This window comes from Coptis chinensis, chromosome 9 (genome assembly GCF_015680905.1).
Source record: "Coptis chinensis isolate HL-2020 chromosome 9, ASM1568090v1, whole genome shotgun sequence".
Taxonomy (NCBI): Eukaryota; Viridiplantae; Streptophyta; class Magnoliopsida; order Ranunculales; family Ranunculaceae; genus Coptis; species Coptis chinensis.
In genome coordinates, this window is record NC_141464.1 from 80417705 (window position 1) to 80440479 (window position 22775).

General features: G+C 37.5%; 3 protein-coding genes and 3 long non-coding RNA genes across 18 annotated transcripts; 1 reads left to right on the plus strand and 5 right to left on the minus strand.

The window, feature by feature from the left end:
- The first annotated feature begins 4488 nt into the window (after positions 1–4488).
- LOC147478539 (uncharacterized) lies at positions 4489–6950 on the plus strand. The gene is made up of 2 exons (XR_015208616.1): positions 4489–6056; positions 6089–6950. It is a non-coding gene; the product is annotated as an uncharacterized LOC147478539 (long non-coding RNA).
- A 54-nt stretch (positions 6951–7004) lies between these two features.
- On the minus strand, positions 7005–10422 carry LOC147478540 (uncharacterized). Of its 12 annotated transcripts, none has more exons than XM_086583888.1 (9): positions 9785–10422; positions 9374–9591; positions 9205–9262; positions 8774–9111; positions 8573–8655; positions 8153–8463; positions 7918–8050; positions 7647–7835; positions 7005–7443 (listed from the first exon to the last, which is right to left on the minus strand). In XM_086583888.1, the coding sequence occupies exons 2-6, from the start codon at positions 9491–9493 to the stop codon at positions 8412–8414; spliced, it is 651 nt and encodes a 216-aa protein (XP_086440014.1). In that variant the 5' UTR covers positions 9494–9591; positions 9785–10422; the 3' UTR covers positions 7005–7443; positions 7647–7835; positions 7918–8050; positions 8153–8411. The 12 variants fall into 12 exon arrangements, with proteins under 12 accessions (XP_086440014.1, XP_086440013.1, XP_086440021.1 ...); XM_086583887.1 differs by having other exon boundaries at positions 9374–9678; positions 9785–10359; XM_086583895.1 differs by having other exon boundaries at positions 8774–9108; positions 9208–9262; positions 9374–10359.
- On the minus strand, positions 9796–10438 carry LOC147478541 (uncharacterized). The gene is made up of 2 exons (XM_086586260.1): positions 10348–10438; positions 9796–10247 (listed from the first exon to the last, which is right to left on the minus strand). The coding sequence occupies exons 1-2, from the start codon at positions 10436–10438 to the stop codon at positions 9796–9798; spliced, it is 543 nt and encodes a 180-aa protein (XP_086442386.1).
- A 101-nt stretch (positions 10439–10539) lies between these two features.
- On the minus strand, positions 10540–12918 carry LOC147478542 (uncharacterized). Its single transcript, XM_086586261.1, has 4 exons — positions 12525–12918; positions 11450–12296; positions 10708–10969; positions 10540–10593 (listed from the first exon to the last, which is right to left on the minus strand). Exons 1-4 carry the CDS (start codon positions 12916–12918, stop codon positions 10540–10542), a joined length of 1557 nt encoding a protein of 518 aa, XP_086442387.1.
- A 5343-nt stretch (positions 12919–18261) lies between these two features.
- LOC147478543 (uncharacterized) lies at positions 18262–19433 on the minus strand. 2 transcript variants are annotated; one of them, XR_015208873.1, is made up of 2 exons: positions 18812–19433; positions 18262–18549 (listed from the first exon to the last, which is right to left on the minus strand). It is a non-coding gene; the product is annotated as an uncharacterized LOC147478543 (long non-coding RNA). The 2 variants fall into 2 exon arrangements; XR_015208872.1 differs by having other exon boundaries at positions 18262–18557; positions 18812–19419.
- Positions 19434–20786: 1353 nt separating this feature from the next.
- Positions 20787–22733, minus strand: LOC147478544 (uncharacterized). Its single transcript, XR_015208520.1, has 2 exons — positions 22524–22733; positions 20787–21504 (listed from the first exon to the last, which is right to left on the minus strand). It is a non-coding gene; the product is annotated as an uncharacterized LOC147478544 (long non-coding RNA).
- Positions 22734–22775: the final 42 nt, after the last annotated feature.

Sequence of the window (22775 nt, forward strand, 5' to 3'; positions counted from 1 at the left end):
ATAGCAGTTAGTATGATTGAGTTGTACCTACCTGTCATGAAAGTGCCATCAATCATAATCAATGGACGAAGACATCTTTTGTAAGCTCGGACAGTGACGCCGTAGCTCACAAACAAACGTTCAAACTTGTGCTCAGGGGCCGATGACGTTTGCAGCTCGGTGAAACAATCTGAATCCACTCTTTTAAGTTCTTTACAATAATTTGGCAACATTTGGTACGACTGACTAAAGCTTCCCCTTATCTGCAAGCAAAAAAGCGAAACAAACATAAGTTAGTTGTTGCTACTATTGCGTTAATTAGTTGCTGATATAACCAAGGCATTGCATTGCAATTTCTTTTGCTTTCCAAGCAACTTTATACGACACATTTGTCTGGTGTAAGGCCCTTAACCTCCAACCGCAATCGCTTTGAGCCATATCAATATTGTCCCTAAGTTTCGATTTCACAACTTCTGAAACCCATTTTGCATCAGCTTGTTTATTAGTTGCAATTGCTTTATCTTGTGAACATGTATGTGCTTCTCTAAAGGTTATAATAACCCATATATCAGAACCAGTGGTCGGCTTTGCAAACAAATGAAATGTGCAACCAGGAGACTTACATTTCATATAAATCATCTCATGAGAAGTGCTCGCGACGACGCAAATCAAACATGTTTGCTATTATGCATTTGACTTCATGTCTTTTATAAGATCATCCCGAGTAGGATAGTGTTGTCCTACTTTAGGAGGAACAAACTTCAGTTCACATGAGGAGGAGTTACATCCACTTTAGCCGGTGTTTCGGACTATGGGAGAGAGCGAAGAGGATCATATCCTTGATGTAAGTCTTCCGAATTGAGATCTTCGCACCGAATAAGCGTAGCATCAACCATTCCATCCGTTTCAATATCGGTTCACTTTGGCCTTCATCATCATTAATAAATCATATCGGTTCACTTTGTCCTTCCTCATCATTAACAAATCATAGGTGTGCCTCCCCAAAAAACTCTTGACTACGGTTAGAGTAGACCATACATCACAATCATCATCCAATAATTGAACTTCATCATCATCATCTTGATTACCACCATTTACTACTCTAACTTCATCATCATCACCCATCCTTTACTTGTACTACTTCTTCTTCTTCTTCAAAATTAACTTCATGTAGTATTTCAACTTCATCATCATCACCCCCTCATTATTGTCAATATTTTGATTCATGGAAATTCTATATTCCTGGGGGCGCCCTCTCAGATCACCATATGGATTTTGGGAATCAAAGTCATCATAATCGTTGATCGAGATCCGGGTACACCATCTTGCTCATCACCATCATTGACCGGCCCCTCAGATAATATCGAGAATTAGCTCTCCACTATCGAATCGAACTATATGTTACCTTGCAAGACTATAGTGTGTACCTTCCACAAACGGAGAAGGCGGTGGACCGTTTCTTTATCCTCAGATCGAAGGTTCAGTGTAACTTCGTGAGGAAACACCCTCGGCCAAATATCTATATTTCAATGAACACTCAAGAAGTTCCACACCACTATCAGTGACGATGTAAGCTATCATCTATCAACATATCCCATTGATATCGAAGACTTACCGCCATTACCTTTTTCGAACGTTGACAAGCCGTGAGGTTGAATGTGTTCTTCGACGCCGTGAATCTCCACATCTTCCCATTGATGAGTCCCCACTCTCCCACCCGTGGTTGGTCAAGGGGACTTTCCGAAAACCAAAGATTCATAACTATCGAAATAAAGCATGTACCCACCCTCACTAATAATGACCAAACCAAATGGAACTGCATTACTTACCAATTGCTTCATCGACAAGTTTAAATTGGTTAATAGGACGCCTCGACGAGCTAGCTCCTTCGCTTTTGAAAGAAAGTGTTTTGAGGAGAAACAATTAGCTTGACTCGCGTCTTTTGTTTTAAAAAGAGTGTTTGACAGAGAAACACCGCTTTGAGTCGCGTCTTTCTTAAACAACTCGGTAGCAACTTCTTTCTTCTTAGCATTAGGGTCAGTCCATTGCTTACCACTTCTACTTCGTTGATAACCCAAACCATCATTGTTTTTCTTGGAGACTTTCTTTGTTTCATAATCATGTTCAAATAACTGCTTTCTTCATCAATTCGACACGGGACTTCTTCGTCCAAGTATCTTATAGAAAAAGTAGATCTCTTTCTCGACAACACACCTTCCACGGTACTCATGAATCCTTCAAATGAAATACCCCCATCACAAACTCTCAATTTCACCTCGCCACCAACATACTTCATCCGCCATACTTGTCCGCTTTCATCTCCCCATTGTAGTGAATAAGAACATCAAAAGAAGTACCTAACCAAGTAAGTATAAAAAAAACAACCAAAAAGCAATGGTTACAAAAAGTATCTAACCATAAACCATAAAACCTGAAAAGTAAATTCAAACATTTAAGCACAAACTAGACCCAACTAGTTAAACTAACACTTTTAGGACATTTATGATTTAATCCATCTTAAATGCCTTAATATTAAACCCAACATTAAATATAGAATCAACATGGAAACCACAACATGCTACCACAACTATATAATCAACATGCATTTATGCATGGAGACGCCATAGTTTGTCTTCAAAACCCTCTTCCTTGAAAGATGAAACATCAAACAAACAAAACACTAAACTATTGGAACAAAACCGTGAGACCCAAGGCCCTAGATAGCTTAAAACAACAAACTATACCTTTATCATGTGAATGTGTCATGTTTTCCATGTCAAACCTTAAAAAATACAAAAAGCAGAGGGACAATGACGAGGAAGAAGAAGAAACAACCAAGAAAAAAAAAAAACTTTGAGCTTTTGTCCTTATTTTTTTAGGTTGGCTCAAAATACGAGGTAAAAGTTGTAAAGGTACTGACAACAAAAATCACTGAGAGTTGCTGATAGTTTATTAGTCAGTTGCTTCTTCATTATAGCAACCACAGATACTACAACATGTTTGATTAACGTGTTTTCTTGATCAAGATCCAACGGTTGTCCATCACTGTAAAGTCAAACTCATGAGGTACAATATGACAGAGTTATGCGCAGTAGGTAAAGAGGGGAGAGAGAGTGTTGCATGTCCACGTGGGCATTGTTTGAAAAAAGGGAGAAGGGCAAAAGTGTCAAAAGTGAGGTTGAAAAGTCAAAATTGAAGAGTGGTTACTACTTGGGAACAGATTGACATTATGGGTTACTAATTGGGAAATTACCCAAGTTACAATCTAATGTCAAGGATATAAGATTTTCAGCACATATCTTCATCTCACAATCATACTCATCTGGGAAAAAGTTATACGTATCATGTATGTGCAATCTCATAAGCAAAGGAGCAAACACAAGGATAATCATGTCCGACCATGAACATTTTTCAAAACGAAACTCTTGAAGGACCGGTAATTTAAAAGTGACTCGCTGAATTGATTCTACATCGCAAGTAAATGTTACATCCTCAAGATGAAGGACCTTAAGGCTTGAAAAGGTTACCAAAGGCGGAAGCTTATTTTCGACAATGGGGCAATGCCTTCACCAGATGAAGAAACTCAAGAAGAATTTGTGATGAATAGTTCATGAACTTTACGCCTTAATACTATAGAGATCCATGCATTAACATGAGACGACCAGTAGGCCGTTGTACATGTGAGGCGTAACATTTGTATATATCATATATGAGCCGTGGAAAAGCAGACCCTATACACAAAACTTATAAACTTCTCCCTAACAATTGGATCACTACTCTTTGCTTTCGAAAAATACAAGATGTTATCGAGAAATCGAGAATGGGAATTGAGGTCCAAAGGTACCTCCATTTCTTGATAATACACTTGTACCAACTGCAAATTTTGTGGGAAGAAGGGAGAGTATATCTTTGAAGAACGACTTCAAGTAAAGAACTTCACCTATCATTTCCACCTTTCACCACCTTTTGTTTACTCATCACAAATTCCTTGTGCATGCCCTATAGATTTTGTATAGAGACTAGAATTTAACCCGTATACATTCACTTTCGAGTCATAATTAAATGAATACATATAAATTGAACTTTTACAATAGAATTACAATTTTTTTTTTTTTTGACATTTAAATTGAACTTGTTAGTGTCATTGTGATACTCTTAACCTAATATGCCTTAGAAAATCATCTTGGTCGAGTATATGTATTGAGAGCAATTTGTTCATCTAGAAGCTTCATCAAGAAGCGGAGTGTACTTGCATAAAAAAAAAAGCAGAGTGTACGTAGACAACTTTCACTGTTCATTCATTGTGTAATCCATATTCAATTTATACACGTGTCTCAAACGGTGAGCAGTCCAAGTCATTCTAGCCTCTAAGCACCTTCAACCCTTCAAGTCTTCAACATTCAAACATTGGCAATGTGCAAGGTGGTTTGAGGACTACGGGTGCAATGTGGTTTCATTTGAGACTATGAGACACATACCAAATAAAATGAAAGAAATGAGGGGTTTTTTTTTTTTTTTTTTTTTCAATTAAATTTTTGTTATTTTAAATTACTCTTTTGACAAAGGAATGATAACAAAAATTTCTTTCTTTGGAGCAGTCTCATACTCTCATCCCCACATTGAACACTTCGGTTTGTTGTTGTTGTTGTTTTTTATTTATTTATTTATTGGTAAGTCTGTTTTTAAATGAGATCAGTAACTCTTTGATGCTGGTGGCATGGGCGGATCTAAAATTGCCACTCAAGAGGGACTGTTACAACTAACATACACAGCAAATATATATGATTGCCACTCATGGGGCTGCTACAACTAACATACACTACAAATATGTTTTTGGAGGAATTATATACACTATTATAATTAGCATTTTTTTTTCGGCAGAAAAGTTACACCCCCGCCCTTGGCTAGCTGGGCTTGACCCCATATCTCTGATATCACAGATAATAAGTACAATAAAAATAAAAACTTTGGTTTAATAAACAACAAAGTTTCACTATTAATTTATAAGTAAAAATAAGCACCTTATCCCAACATTTTTTAGTTTTCTTTCGACTTCTAATGTTTTGCAACACACTATCTTCATGGCGTAGCTTCTTGAACATTTACTCGCACTTAGAAAGAGTAAAAAACATTAGGGGAAGAATTTGACCTTAATATTTGAAATTAAATGATGAAAAATGGTGATAGTGGTTGAAGTTTATCAATATGAGGCCTACTGAGCATAGATGATGTCAAACTAAAAAGCAATCATCTAGCATAGATTGAATCTAAACGATGAAGATTGAACCAAAACAGAAATGAGACTCCATGACAAAAAAAAAAAGTTAGTGCTAGAGGAGGCCTTATGATGGCAGAGCCAAAGAGGCTGGGGGCTAAAGAAATGAGAGTATGCCCATCAGAAGTATAAGTGGACCAAATCGTCAAATCCTATTTATATATATCACCGAGGCTGCATAGTATAGTCGTACATGTTCATCAACATATGAAGTACGAATTTCTTTTTGTCATATCGGAAATTCGGAACATGATATGCAAGTTCATTTAAAGAAAAATTAATACAAATGTGAAGGGAGTCTTGGGGTTATCAGAACTTGTAATGGAGTGGCTTTCATATTAGTTATCCCAACACCCTCAGTCATGTTTACAGGCGCACCAGATGGAGTTTCAAATATGAACCCTTGCAACAAAGATGCAAGGGTCAAGTGCATCAGTTGAAGAGCAAATGAGATCCCTGGGCATGATCTTCGACCCGACCCAAAATGGAATGAGTTCGAAATGGTGACCCCTAACGTCCATATTTGCTTGGCTTGTCAGAAACCTTTCTGGTCGAAACTCAGAGGAGCATAAGCACAATTCCTAGGCAAAGAGGAAGACAAAAAAATAGGAGAAGCAAAATACAAAGTTACCAAAAATATCGGTCTTATGTCTTTCTCACTTTAAACTACCAAGCTCATGCAAACGTTATTAAAAAAAGTAACTTGAAATATGAAATGTTGCATTGCAATTTGATTGAAATATATAGTCAACGCCTAAAGTTCAAGAAGAAGGGAAGGATGCCTACTCTAAACAAACAGCAGGTGAATGGATGCCTACTCTAAACAAACAGCAGGTGAATGGATACACTTTAACAAACAGCAGACAAACTACCATATTGAAATATAGTTCTCCCACTGAAAAATCTATCATCTGCTTTGGAACCGAGACTGGTGAACACGTTAGCCAAATTATATCCTCGAAAGTGTGTTCTCTAAATGATCTGGCCTTTGCATCGTTTCCAACATATAAATCTTGAATGGCGGAAGGTAGGTGACTGAGCAAAGGGAGACTGATTTTTCCTTGCTTACAACATGACCCAAAAAGATAAAAAAGATATATGAACGTAACTGATATCTTAAGGATAATAGAATGAGAAGATACTATATAAGAGCACGCTCGATAAAGATTAAATAACTTACAAATGGTGAGGAAGCGTGAGTTGAGACAGCTCTACAGGTAGTTGCTGCCGAATGGGAATGGGGTTTAACCACCAATTATGATTAGCCACCTGATCTGACCCAAATTTTGCAAACTTGTCAGCCACAAAATTGCTCTCTCTATAGCTCCAGCTAAGTTGAAAACTTGTGTTTGCTGCTAGTAGCTCCTTGATGTCTGTGATAACTGATTGAATCTCCCAAGGGATTTGGTGAGAAACCCTCACAATGCAGTTATACAGATATTGCGAAGTCAGTCTCAAATATCACATTTGTCATGTTTAGCTTATGAGCTAAATATAAACCGGTTCTCAAGGCGGTCATTTCAGCTAGTAGAGTTGATCATCTAGATATTGGAGAACTTCCTACCTAAATCCAAAACCCTGCTCGAAATTCTGCAGATTTACTGGAACAATCACCCTTATCTTTAGGTCTTCAATAACTAAAAACCAAACGTTTGCTTAACATTTTGACCACTTCAATAAAATGTAAAAATAATCATCTCGACATCACTCTCCACCTTTTAGCTCAATTAACTTGAACATAAAACACATCAACTCAAATTCTCAAAATATCCCAATAAACAGTGACCTATCTTAACAATGTAGCAAAAAGTAAAATAATTAAAAGTCATGGTCCAACTAATTTATACAAAATTGCAGAAAATAAACAAAAAAATTGAGTACCTGTCCCTGATCATATCAAGTAAAACACCAGAATTCTCCTCCATTTGTTCATTTATAACTTTCAACTATAGTGCAATCCTCTATGGCCTCATGTTGTATAGACAATTCTACGCCGGTGGGTATATAAGCACAGTGTCTCCTTAACAATGGCTTGCAGGTACAGAAGTTTTTCTATGTTCGATTCTTCAACACGTTTATCTCTTCCCACTTGGATATCAATCTCATCTTGGGCCTTCTTCAAAATGTGCCTATTGTTAAGCAATAAAGAGAGTGCCCATAGTAGTATCCGTTGCAGCTAAGATCATAGCCTGCATCACAAGGGAGACACCGGTGAGTAGTCTTATCGATAAATAATTCAACTTAAATTAATAAATAAAACACTTGCATTCCTACAATAAAATCACTCAAATTCAACAAAACATGAATAAAATGTCCATTAACAAATAAAAATCATTCATAAAAACAATATAAATTCAAGAAAAAATTAAATGCGTGTTGGTTGGGTACTTACAGACATGTCAAAATCTCTCCCTCTATGGACAGGGTACACTGTCAGTAGTTTCTTCACATGGAAACTGGCGTCCTCTTTCATGTCTTCAAAACTTCATAAACACTTCTCTTGGCCCCTCTAAGCTCAGTTTCCAGTACGCTTCTCTTGGCCTGCTTTCGCCAAGGACTGAGTATTTTGATGTTTTGAAAACTGATAAAAGCAAAACCGTAGTCAGCCAAAGAATTAATCAAATTAGTCATAAGCTTGAAACGCATTGCACAAATTTACTTACATTCACAAACAACAGTGTTGGGCAGTAAAAGAACAAAAGGAAGAAAAAACCAAAAATAATTGAAAACTTCACCCTGTATGCTCAGAGCACAATTTAAATCCAGAATAGGCTGATTGTGTTCCACATCTGCAGGCTGCAGCAAGAGAGCCAGTTATGGGAGATTAGTTTATTCGTTAGTAACATTAGCATATAACACTACGTCCACCTCTGATCAATTACTGCAAAATGAGCATACCTCGTGTTGCAATGGCATGACGATGAATGGTTGGATCAGACCACGCAAGTGGACCAAGGAAACCTTAACACAGTTCACCTGGGTCGGCCGGATATATTCTTCAACGCACGTTCCACATTCTCATAATGGATATGTCAAAGATCTTCTGTCCCATGCTTCCAATGAATTTAACCATTGGGATCCAATCCATCTATACCCCCTAGTTCAGAGACACTACATTTTGCTGGGATGCCTCCTCCTAAAGTAAGATTCTTCACATCTAAAGAAGTAGAAGTCGACCTTGTAACCTGATTTTGTGTGAATCCATTGATCTCATGGAATAAAGTTTAAATGAATATTAATGCTTCGAAATGATGCAATTATATGGTCAGGCTTAACTGATTTTAATAATATGCAAAGATGCAATAGACAATAGCATACCTTGATCGCTCTCCTGTTCTCAAGCTGTTCAAGGAATTCCGCAGTTCCGAATTTTTGGATTGGAATAGATCTTGCTTGAATTCCTTCAGTCCATTTTTAGGATATTGTTTCAGAAAATGTATTTACTGAAAATATTGTGACAGATTTCTATGCGGGGTGAAGATCACTGAAGAAGGCTATAAAAAAGAAACAGATCTTCACCTCTCTTCCGAAGCTTTCAGAATCAAACAAAAAGTCTTCTTCGTAAACAAAGCAACCAATCTCCCTATTGCTTAGTGTCTGTTGGGAGAGAAGTTCTGAGGAACTGTTAGTGGGGGCAAAGCTGCAACGCCTAAGTGTTGGACAATCAAAAGTTGAAAGTGATGCAAGTCTAGGTCCTCCCTCCAAGTCCTTAACATTGGAGGCATGAAAATTGGGAGCCTCATCATGATTAATGGAACCCTCTGCTGCCACAGAAATAGCATGTGAGGCAGGAAGCTTGTCTTTTGGCTGCATGTTTACTTTGAGCCTAGGCTGGAATTTTCTTGCAGTGCTCACTGCTGATAACAAATATCATATGTTGAAAGTGGTATAAAGTTAGAATATATCTATATGTGTAAAGCTTCAAAATGGAAACTCGGTCCATGTCTTACCACCTGCAGCTCTGGATTCATGGATGAAGTCATCAAGCCCAAAAAAAATCTCTGCAGTCTGAGAGTAATTAAATTACCAAGAGTACATTAAAGTCGACACCAGAACAGGAAAAATTGGAAAAGACAATTATCGAAATTTGACACAGGAATGAGATTTATGAGTCCATACCTCTTTTCCTGATTTTGTGAAATTTGATTGCAAATCTCCATGAGAGATGGAGATTGTTGACTCTGAATGTAAAGTATCTCTGGAACCCAAATACTCTTTATCCGAGAGATGTTGGGACATAATGTCCAATTGATGAAAATGATGCTAAATTAAAAGGATTTAATTCATAATTTCATACCCAGCCTTCATACGGTTCTTTGGATCACCAGTGGAGTAACCTATGAAGTAGAAAATCCGACCCACGGTAAAAACCAATCCAAGAGCAGTAGGAACAGTAGGATGTATACACAACTTATTTGAGAACACTGGTAACATAGAAAAATAAATGCAAGAAAAGGAACACGTTATCTCAATTTGTTCCTAAGGAAAGGTTAATTGAGGAAGACGTGAATTTTTTTTTTATAACATTACCTTTAGAGAAATTAAAGTAGCACTTCCGGATAGACAACATTAGTTGTGTCGTCCATAGAATCTGGTGGAAGGATGACACTGATTCTGTTTGAAGAAGTACATCTAGAAAGGGCAACGTATAACTGGCCATGACTAAACACAGGGTTCCGCAAATCAATCCCGACATACTTAACAGATTGTCCTTGCGATTTGTTTATTGTCATTGCATATGAAAGGCGAACTGGAAATTGAAGTCTGGTCATTCGAAATGGCAATTCTTTTGATGATGGCGTCAAAGCTATTCTGGGGATACAGCGAAAATTCCCTGCCTTCTCTCCAGTTAGAATTCGAACTTGGATGACGCGTGGCTTGCAACTCACAACCATCAAGCGGGTGCCATTACAGAGACCATCTCTCGGTGCGATATTCCTTAGCAACATTATCGGGCATCCTTGTTTGATTTGAAGCGAAAATGGTGGCAACCCTGAAGGATCAAGAGAGTTGAGGTACTCATTTGGATAACGGTTTGCAGTAGCACCGTCGCTTAGGCTTTCAACCTCCAACTTGTCGATCAGGCTTTCAACCTCCAACTTGTCGATCAGCAGCCAAATAAACAATAGGTTCTCCACGAAATAAATCTAATGCGGCAGAATTAATCAACTGCGACATCATCATTGCGTCGCGTAAAGAATTGTTCGCTCGGTAAAAAAATTTTGGTCAGTTTTAGATCACGATTCAATTGTGGATAAACCAAGATATTAATTCTTGAATATCTCTCATTTCGAATTGCTGATGGCAATTGAACAACTTCTTCGCGTTCTTCCCCCAACCTAAAAAGTCGTAATAAAATGGAAACTCTTAGGTTAATGAATGCTTGAAAAAAAACATTTATAATGGACTATATAATGGACAACTAAAAAGAATTTGAGTAATTTATGCTTTACCTCTATTAAGTAATTGGCAAATGCCACATTTTCAGGTAACAAACTATCCAATCTCATATTCTGCACCAAAGTTAAAACCTTTACATGTTTCCAGAGCGATGACCTTATCAATGACGCCACTACAACCATTTCTCGGCTGCCTTTCGGTATCACTGGTAATATTTGGCGAAAGTCTTCACCTAGTACTACTGTGATCCCACCAAATGGTTTCTTATTGTTGCAAACATCTCTAAGCGTGCGATCAACTGCTTCAACACAGAACCTATGTTGCATTGGAACTTCATCCCAAATTATTAGATTCGTTTGTTTGAACAGTTTAGCTTGGAGTGAGTCCTTTTTAAACCCACATATAGAGTCTTCCAATACTTCAAACGGAATTGAAAAAGTAGAATGAGTCGCTTCTACCCCCGTAATAAAAGTGAAGCAATACCGGTTGAGGCAACCGCAATAACAATATGACCAAGAGTGCGACATTTGTCTGCGATTGTATTATACAAAAATGTTTTACCCAGGCTCGCCACTCCATTTAGAAAGAAAGCTTTCCCCTCGTTCAATCACAGAGTCAACTACAACGCCATAATGATTTCGTTGTTCATTGTTAAGGCATTCAATATTATGGTTTATACGCCTCCTTTACATCAAACCGAAGTTGGCGCTGCTCCCATATCAACCTATTCTTAGTCACTATTCCCCAATTTCCAGGTTGGTTGTGGCATTGGTGGAAAATTTTCTAGAGTTTTACCTGATTCCAAAAGATATTGTTCCAAAAGATGCAACCCAAAAATCTCTAACTTGCTCCTCTGTTGGATTGGGATATTGATTGGGGAAGATAGTCGATCTTGTTGTCAAATTGTCACATAGACTTGCTGAGAATTTTGCCCATAACTCATGAGGTTGTGTTGGGTTGCACTCTAGCAAAATAATACTGAATAGTCTTCTGAGCTGGTGTCCCATAGTCATTATAGATGCTTCCTCTAGACATTGTATCCACTCCTTATCATCTTCAAGAAGTCCACATGCAACACATGCTGACTTGAAAGTAGGGTGGGGAATACCATCAACCGTTCGCAGATTTTCAAATGATGTTGGCCCCTTCACAACAGATAAGAGTAAACGCAGATAGAACCTCTCCCCTTCGTTGGGTTTAGCAAAATACATTCGTCCAATTGCATATCCCTTATTTTGTTTCCGTTTGGTCCATATCTTGTCTTGTTTATGCCAAACAAAGTGCTGAGGAAATTCTTGGTAAGTATAAAGCCGGGCTTCAGGATTTGAAGCACAACACTCAAAGAATGCAGTTAGACTCGACTTTTGGTTTTTTGCTCTAGCGCGAATCTTCTCGAGTGGATCTTTTGGGTTATACACAACATGATGCATTCCTTCTAAATGAAGGGCTAGCCGTACAACAGTGGGGAACTCTTCATGTAATGAATATCCATATATCCTCCAAGCAGCTTCTGATGGTCCAATATATCTAGCATCAATGTATTGCTGAATCTCATCTCCACCAGCCAACACTAATGTTGTTCGATCATGACCTTTGTATATGTACTTATGGATATACTTCACACAATGCAAACCGGCACAAACTTCAACATTGATATGACAGTTAAACATTCTTGCTAATTGCGGATTATATGGGACGACGTCACCATTGTCAACTTTTTATCCTTCAATTTAGTAGACACGCTTTGTCATCACGACGCATATAGAGGGGATATCCATCTTCACTATAGTTGTCACATCGGCAAAGGCATGGGGGTAATGTTTTGTGCATTTGCCATTTTCCATACACGGTGAGCTCATGTTTCTCTCACCACATGGACCGTGTATCATGCAAGTTATTATCGTTTCAAAAAGCATTGGATCTGCATTTGGATCAGGAAGTTCCGCAGACACGACATTATCAATCTGGACTGGAGTGCGTATTTTGTCTTCGTGGTGAAGGAAAAAGAGCGCATGCATGTGTGGAAGACCACGCTTTTGAAATTCAATAGTGTAAACATGTGCTACTTCACGACCAAATACATTCTTATCTTTGATGAATTTCATTAAGGCTCTTCTCTTTAGTTCAAACACACGGGCAACCAGCTCAGGTCTGTCTGTTGCATTTTGATGTTTGTCGAGGGCATTTTGTATCTCGGGCCACCTAGGATTTGCCGTCATCGTAAGGAATATATCTGGATGCTTGTTGTAACGTGTTATGGCCATTGAATCTTGAAAAATCTCAAACATGTGTCTTGGACTTCCGGTAAACGATGAAGGCAAAATAAATCTCTGACCAATCTCATTTGGATCCACACCATCCTATACATCTGTTAATCCCATGTACACTTCCGCACGAAGTTTATCCTGATTCATTTTATAGTAATTCAAGCGATTTTGCTCAGTTGAAGCCCAAGCATCACACATAAATTCTTGGAATAGCTTTCCACCATGAAGTATTGGTGAGAACTTCGATTATTGGCTACTGAACAAACGATACGCATAAAATACCATCCGAAGTCATTCGCTTCGAAAGTTATCGTTTCCAACATCATATATTTTCATTTCACATGACCAGCCCAATTCCCCATGAGGGAAGAATAGAGGATAGTGTAGCGGAAGATAAGCAGGATTACATTCATCTATGCGGTTCAATGCATTGCCAGCTTTATAATGTAGTACAATATCTCTTGTACTACTCACTTCGGTTCCATCCCCAGGTAAAACAACTGCAATTTCATTTGCTGATGGAAGGTTGTATCGTCTCCGGTCAGTTGACGAATTGTAGTGCAAATACGCTGTGACACTATCATCCCCGACCTCATTTGCACTCAATATATCATGGGCTTGACGGAGGGTATCCGTAAATCTATTACACTCTAGTAATGTGGTCTGGATAATGTCTAGAACGTCACGCCTCAAATGGGGATTTCTGCGGTGACGAACATCAAGTGCTGATGCTGGGTCATAAATATAAAGCTGAGCATACGTAGGTTCCTTTCCCGGTTCTGGAAGTAAGGATCCAATTTGATGGCGCAACTCACCATGTACAGTGAATGGGATATGACCTGTCTCACTGAAAAATCTGTCATCTGCTTTGGAACCGAGACTGGTGAACGCATTAGCCAAATTATATCCCCGAGTGTGTTCTCTAAATGATCTAGCCTTTGCATTGTTTCCAACGTATAAATCTTGAATGGCGGAAGGCAGCGGATTGAGCAAAGGGAGACTGATTTTTCCTTGCTTACAACATGATCCAAAAGAGGACGCTTTAGGTGATGACCTTGCCGACCTCTCATCTATCCAATGAAGAGCTCCACAATAAGGACACTCCACATCCATTTTGCCAAGATAATGACGACCATCGGTATGCAAATCAATAGAAGGTTGTGCGACATCATCAATTTCCATAGGAGGTTGTTCATCATTAGTACCCATAGCACATTCTGGACTTATCGTGTTTGAGAATTCCTTGAAGAAGAAAAAAAAATGATATGTTAAGGATAATAGAATTAGAATATACTATATAAGAGTACTATGTAATGCGATAAATAAAAACTTACAAATGGTCGAAAAGTTTATTTTGGCTAGAAGAATCATTTCCAAGGTCGTGATTACCAATGATAGTGACCCAAAAAAACACACACCTTTAGTTCGCTTGGGTGGAGTGAGCAAGACTGCATCACTCGCTTTGTTCTTCGTATTTTGTCTGAAACCAACATTTGATGTAATTGGGGGATTTCTCACCTCAAAACTTCTTGTAAAATTTGGTGCCATTACTGTGTGTGGACCTGTTGGCATAAGTTGTTGCATTTGTTGCTCTCTCTCTCTTCGTGCACGTTGTGCCAATGAGCGTCGAGAAGGTACAGAGTTGATGGACACTGCAATGCGTTGTATATGTTCCTGTTGTCTTCTTGCACGCTGTCCCAATTGGCGTTTGGAAAGTAATTGAAGGTTAGAGGGATGAGCTGGTGGTTATTGTTCAGCTTGGTGTCTTCCATCTTGGGCAACAACCTATAGTTTATTGCAAAATTGAAATAATAATGCAACTTAGGCAAAGTATAAACAAATAGAAATTGTTAAAGCACGAAACAAACACATAGAATCAGGGACTTAAGTACCATGGCTTTGGCTTGAAGATTTTAGTGAAGTTTGTTTGAAGATTTCTCTTCTCTCAGAACCTCACTCCAATCCTACCTCGTCTTACACTCTAAAAGTCAAAAGTAATTAAACCTATCAAGCCAAGTACTCAAGACATTATCTCATGTATTCATTAGAAACTAATAATGCATATGCATAAAAGTTTCATTCAAGAGAACGTAACAATATGAAAAGTAAGAAGACTTACCCATGGGGATATGGCCCGGGGCTTCGTGAGCAGCCCGATTCTTTCATCCCTTTCACTACCTTCGGACACGCCAAACATCCACAACTTATAATCAATATAATCATCAATATAATCGGTAATTGTATACACAACTTATTTGGAGCGTAACTTCTACCGATTCTATAATGTAAAAGTGCAAATACCTCGATGGGGCGGCAGAAGTGGTTTTTATAGCGGTCGAGAAGACAAAGCTATAAGGAGGAGCAGAAAACTGCAAAGACATTATATTATTCACCGAAGCATGTGTAGTAACGCCATCCTTTGGTCTTCGTGAGTATACTGAAAGAGACCCCTTCGGACACATAAACGGAAACACTCTATGTTACATTGTGGACGCTTAACTTTACATCAATATAATCGAATTGTGTACACGGCTTATATGAAACGTAACTACGCCCGATTCCATAATGTAAAAGTGCAAATACCTCGATGGGGCGGTAGCGAGACCACAAGAAAGAAGAAAGGCAGGCAAAGCTTCAAAATAAACAGAGAAGAAGCAAAGAACACCAATAGCGGGAGAAGCGGTACTATCGGTTCTGCGGCTAAAGTTGATGAATAAATAAACAAAGGATTTAAGCAACAACACCAATAGCGGGAGAAGCAAGTACTAATAGTGGCGACTAAAGTTGATGAATGTGTGATATTTGGAGGTCTATATAGAAGATGAGTGGCAAGATAGGATTGTTTCATTGGGTGACAGTAGTAACTTTTCATACGACTCTCTATTTCCTGGGATTCTGTATTATCCTAGGACTATGTATTAATATATTACCTTGATTTTCTCCTAAATTCAAGGATAATGCTAAGAATTAGCATTAGATAGGAAGAAAATAATTACATTAAGAATTTAATTGGACTACGTTAGAATAAGAGTTGTCTGATCAAATTTAATTGGATTTAATGTCGCCAATTCCATTCGACCCCCCTTTAAAATAAGAGTTGGACATACCCAACAAAACACTCCTGTACCCCAACTTTAAAATAAATAAAAATAATAATTTTAGACACATTTAGCTTTCTAAATTACCCTTCTTTTTTATTAGACGTACCCAAGATATTTATTGACTAAAACAAGTCAGAAGAAAAAGACTGACGGAGGGTTTCTTCTTCCCTAATAACCTCTTATTCTTTTATCTCATCAATAAACATGCAAACCCCCACTTTTGATTTGAATCAATCATACTAAAGTAATGACGATGAATACCAACCGAATGAGGATGAAGAAAAAAAATTCAAAATCAAATACTTTAGATTACTACAATGTGTTATTCTGGTTATTGCTTCGCTGTTAATTTATGAGGCTGACCACGGATGTCTCAGTTTCTTATACACTGTTACTTGCATTACTTTTGGTAATTTTGAAATACTGCCTACCTAAGATTTTTTTTTACTATTGCAGTTTGCCACTTAAATTATGATTATAGTTAGGTTGACCAAGTGCATGTCTGCTTTCTAGTTTGTAACTTTCTATTGCTTTCTTAGCCCTTAGCTCAAGTGTTGTTTCTGTCTCTACTATTTTGTTTCTGAATTTGTTCACCTTCTGATTTTATCTATAGGTATAAGTTTGACTGCCGAACAATGGTCTACCTTTAGGAAAGATGTCCCTACAATAGAGGAATCCATCAAGAAGGTGAAGTCGAGGTTGAGATGAGGTTACAAATTTGGGTAGAAAGCCTGTGAGACATGAAGTCTTCAGCATTTTTGTTGTTTGAATTGGTATTGCTAAAATGTAACTACAATACCATGTTCACCTGAAAGTACCATGTTGTTTTGGATTGTGAATTATAGAAGGTTAGGGTTTTGGCTTTGATGAACAAGTTATTGTATGTAGATAGACTTTTGGACCTGGCGGAATGATTTTAGACATTTTCTAAAGTGCATGTCCTAAGAATGGGACCATGAGGTGGAGAGCAAGCACCAAGCTCCTGTTGCTATAATGTTTTAAACATTCCGAAGGGCATCTGTTAAGAATAGAACCATGATGTTCTATGCATCCAACAGTTAGACTAACTGGTAGGAGTGCATCCTTACCCCTCAAGAATGCTCTACCCCGATCAAAAAAAAAAAAAAAAAACTCTCAAGAACAGAACCCTGAGGTGACATCAAACACCAAGCTCATTGTCTTGTACTGTATAATGTTGTGCTTGCCATTATTGCTGACTTGCTGAGTCCACTCGTTGGTCAGAAGAGCTAGAATTAGATTCTTGGGATACCATCAAGAGTGCTCAAAGTTTGTTGAATACAACACCTAAGTCTCCTAAATGATTGGTTTCAATGGTTTTGTTAACAGTATATGAGTAAGAGATGTTTATGGCTTAAGCAGGTTTTGTAGCTCCTTCACCAAATATTGCACAAAAGATGCACGATGTGTACTGGTTGGTCTCTGATGAAGTAGAACTATACAGTCTACTTCCGTTGAAGGGGATCCTTGGAGTCTATACTCAGAAATAACATCCAGCCATCAGAGCTAATGCCCAAAAACTTAAAAAGTAAATCTACTGTGTGTTCTGATGTGAAGACGAAGGAACACACTCTTTCTATAGCAGGGGGATGGTAAGAACGAGGCGGCACAAAGAAGTGGGGAAGAACCTGGTGAAGAGCTTTAAACCCTGTTTGTTACCTTAGTTTTGGTGGTACTTACCTCTGGCATTTTGAAACCATATACATTGCCTGGAAAGAAATAATTTATTTACTTCTCTGGGAATTTTGCCAACTTCAGGTGGTTCAGTTTTGAGTTTAAAAATAATATTTAAGAATGGATATTCATGTTTTCCTTCTGTATTCGTTTCTTCACCATCATCTTCCATTCAGAGAGAGAGAGAGAGAGTTACGTTTCTATGGGTTTTGCGTTGTAAACAGTTCAAAGGTTAGTGGGGGATTGCTGAAGGCCTCGTTGAGATCCTATTCACACCGATCAGGAGGGATTTCGCCTCAAAGACTTGGAGAGTTCCCACAGGGTTCAGATCCTTACTGTTTCTTGAAACAAAAAACTCATCTTGATAAGTCGTTGATACATATTTACGTGACTTCCTGCTGTTGGACAGTGGCTTGCATGTATCAGCTAGTCCTAGAAAATTTAAAATAGAGGTAATATACTACTTGTTGTTCCAAGATTTTGTTCTTACTCCAAAGGACACTAAGAAGATAACGTAAATCAGAAAAAGCACACTGCTTCAGAGAACTTGAGAAAAATGAAGAATTTTGCATTAATACTATTTTCAAGATATTTGTCTTTAACATTTCACATGCATTTTTCCTTCGAAAAATTTACATGTCCATTTGAAGAACAGGGCGAAGATTGCCATAATCTGAGTATGACCTATGCATCTTCCCAGTCAAACAAATTGAATTTACAGCTTTCAACATCCGATGGCAAAGAATCCACTTCTCCAGCAACAAAATGCAATCCTCTTCTGGAGATAATTCTTTCAGAGTAAGTCGGGATGAAAACTGTCCGAAGCTTCTTCAATCTGCAATCCTATGTGACAAAATTACGAAATAATAGAAGATACATTGATGTAAAACAAATATAAGAAATCTGACACAACTAAGTGATATAAATTGCCAACAGAATTTTGTAGGGTGGCCAATCATTGCTAGCCAAGAAGACCAAAAGAATTATAAGGACTTGCCAACAGATTTTTAATGTTAAACACTTGAAGCTAAGAATATTTTCCCTAGCAATATAGATAGCAGCCACACTCAAAAGAACAATGAATGCCTACTGCTTACCTGATTTATGTATCCTGAGCTTTGAGCAATGAACTTCAGACACTCTTCCTTTTGGCACTTAAAGTTTTAGCTTGCATGGTTCAATAACGCTTCTTCTCTCTGTATATCCTCAGCAATTCTTTCTTTTTCCCATTTCATCATCTTGATTCGTTCCTCAATCCACCTTGTTTTTTTACTCAGAGAGGATAACGACGTGGTATTTATATGAAGAAAATTGAATTCAGGATTGAGACATGAACGGGGACAACACTAGAAAACCCACTAACTTTAGCCACAACGTACACCTCTACAACTGGGTTACAGGACTCCCTGTATTTGGAGAAAAAATATTTAGAACCCCATACTAGTCCTTATTCCTTTATTTTCCTTCTTTTCAATATATATTTTTTGTTTTTTGCTAATTTGCACCCAATTCATGAAAACAACATATTGTAATTGTTGAAAAATACTGGTTAACAATCCCCTGAAAATATATATGAAGCTCACTTCAAACAACCATTCACCATTCGCCAAAATGACTACGCCCAATTCATACAACAGACCCAATTCCTTTTTCAAGGCTCGAAAGGTTTTCTTTTTTCTTTTTTGTTTTTCACTTTGTGTAGAAATTACAGCGAAGGATGAAAAAGAATGCGAAAAGAAACTTTCACTAATAAAAAGGTATAAATAGACGTGTCATTATTTTGTTTTTTTGTTTTTTTTAATCATTTTGCCATTATGGAAAATACCCCAAAAATATATGGGAGATATTATTGGATTTAGGCAGTTATTGGGGTATGACAAAAATTTATGTTAGTTATGGCCTTATGGGGTATGGGAGTGTTTTGTTGGGTATGTCCAAGATCACCCTTTTTAATAGCAATCTTCAGACGATCAGAATCTAATAGATATTAGGAAACTCTAACTACACATATTTCTCCTAAATTCAAGGATAATGCTAAGAAGGGTCCTAAGTTATGAAACACCCCATCTTGATGTTTATCAAAACATGTTCAGGTAAATGCATGGAATGAAACTAAGCTGATTCAGGTTCCTTAAGAATGTTACATAAGCAAAACCTGTTCGTTGAGTCGGTTAAAATTTCTAAAAAAACAATACATATGCCCTCAAACTGTCACGGTGTGTCCTGATATTTCATCAAGATCAATACTTCCTCCTGGCTATGCAAACTTTAGACCAACTATTTGGTAAAACTTTAGACCAAGCAGTTTGTCTACCATGACTATTTTCTTTGATTTGCTACATGTGTTTCATATAGGTATGGTCATGTAGTAGTAGTGCAATGACACCTGCTTCCCCTGTGTTTAGGGTTTAGGGTTCTGCATTAGACATGGATCATTTCCTTTTTCTTTTTATATTGGCAATGCATGGATCGTATCATTTCATCCCACATGGATCATTTCATCCCCGTTATAAGAATACAATTCAATAATGTGGGATATATTTTAACATCTTGAAGATGACCTTTTTTTTCTTTTATTCTAATGTCAGGCGGCAGGTGTAAAGAGGCTTCTCTTCTGTGGTGTAGGGTGCCAAGTGCAAGGTTCTGGGTTATGTTCCCAACATTCCTTTGTATGTTCAAATTTTTGTGTTACAAACTTCACAATTTTAATGCAGAGTGGTTTCTTTATGACTGCAGCATTAAGAGCAGTAGAGCAACATTTAAATTTGGAAAAACTGTACGTTCTTCTTTCGACTGAAAAATCTGAGTACGTAAATATGCAATTTAGTAGTATCTGTACATACATCTTTTTAAGAGATGATCAAAGCATTTTCAGTGGACAATGGATTTATAGATCTATTCAGAAATCTTTTAGAACACATACATGAAAATAGGCCTCCGCCTCAGCCGACTGAAACGCAAGGAAGCTGAAACTCCCGTTACAAATACAATGTTTTTAGATAATTAACTATAGGGCCTACAGGCTACAGCACCACAACGATACCTAAGAGATGGGTGCAGGAGTCGCAGAACTTTGACACATGCCAACACAAATATGCAATTTGGAAAACAACCCATAATCTTTAGCAAACAGTTGCACTCAGAAAATTTGCTAATAATACAACACGATAGATAAGACTGATTCCCTCAGCCAAACAAATTCTCTGATGATGGCAGAAACAATATCACCATCAGCGGCCTTGAGCGCCTTCACTGCCTTTGACACTGATTATGTTGGGAGAAATGTTGACACAAAAGGCCTTAAAAGGCTCATAGCACCATTGGCAGTAGCTACACAACCTGATATTTTCCCAGCAAACTTGAACTCTCGGCTTCATCTTCAACTTGAAAATTACTAAAAAATAGCAGAAGAGAACATCCTGCAATTTCTTTTTAACTCACATGTGTTAATGATTGATTATAACAATATGAATAGACCTAAGTATATCTAACCACAAATAAAAGGTTCTCAAGAATCAACAAATTTTCTTATCTTTTGACACTGATTCTTCTTCGCTTAGATACAATTTTTTGCTATTTTAAGTTTCTACTGTTGAAGTGAGAAACCAGGAACAAATGTATAACGAATGCTTCGATGTTGCCTCTGTCTGCTTTAAGTTCTGGAGGACGCAATATCAGAACATGGAATGCCTGATCCAGTTGATCCGCCATATAGGCTGGATCGCCTGATGGAGTCTATTTGATAGTGATTATCAGGCATTCGTTATGGACGCCTGCTTTTACGATTACTCTGTTAAAAAAAAAACGATAAGATTAGGAGATTTGCATGCTGTGAAGCTGAAGAACAACGAACTACTACTGAAAAACTAAATGCAGCTAATAGATTAGAATAGAACAGTAACCTGTCGAAGATAATAGGGAAGTTGTAGTTAAGAAAATATATTTTCAGCAAAACAAAAACCAATGAAACAGAGAACCATTGTTAACCAACAACAACACAAAGAAATTGCAAGAAAGTGTTGCTGAGCTCAAGACTAACGGAAGTAGAACTCAAGTGCCAACACCTTCTGAAACTTTGCAGTACGGTATCTTAAGAGACTGAGTTATTATTTGATTTGCCAGTTACCTTAATTTAACATATGCTATTGGCAGAAAACTCCTCTTAAGAACACCTAGTATGAAACTCTTTGTAAAGCACATAGAAAAATGATATAACACAAATATGGAGAACAACTTGATTACTTGACAACTACATTATACTTCTACTGACTATTCAGGGTATATTCAAATGAGTCACAGCTTCCCACAACTAACAGAGCATACCAAAGAATAAATTCTCTTGCAATATAGAAAATTTTAATGGATCCCGCCCTAACATATAATGCAAAAATTATGTAATTGACAATATTGACAACTTAAAAAGATGGACGGATAGTCCTATACTCTATGGTAATGAACATATATGTTGGTATTGATGAACAACCAAAAGAACGTCCCTTAAGTTTCTATGTCAGAAGTACTGATCAGAGGCAGAATGAAGTCTTGATGTTGGAATATCATCTGAACACTGTTATTTGGAATCCTTACACATTTTTCTTATACTCGTCTCTTCACCCAACACATTACCAACTTTTCAGTCATCAAAGACAAAGTACATAAATTCATAATTCAACAGTAATTAGCACCATGAAAACACAGGGGAAGCAGGTGTCATTGCACTACTACTACATGACCATACCTATATGAAACACATGTAGCAAATCAAAGAAAATAGTCATGGTAGACAAACTGCTTGGTCTAAAGTTTTACCAAATAGTTGGTCTAAAGTTTGCATAGCCAGGAGGAAGTATTGATCTTGATGTCTGAAAGCTTTATATTCTTAACTGAGAATCAACTGTTGTAGCTTCTATTTGTTCATCAACTGCTGGATCCCCCCACCTTTAGTACTTTTGTTAATAGTTTCGGAAGAAAAAAACTTGCCGTGAAGAGAAATAGGTACTTTTGTGAAATAAACGAAAGTTGGAAAGTACTAATCAAGTAGGACTCTTAAAAAAAATTAAC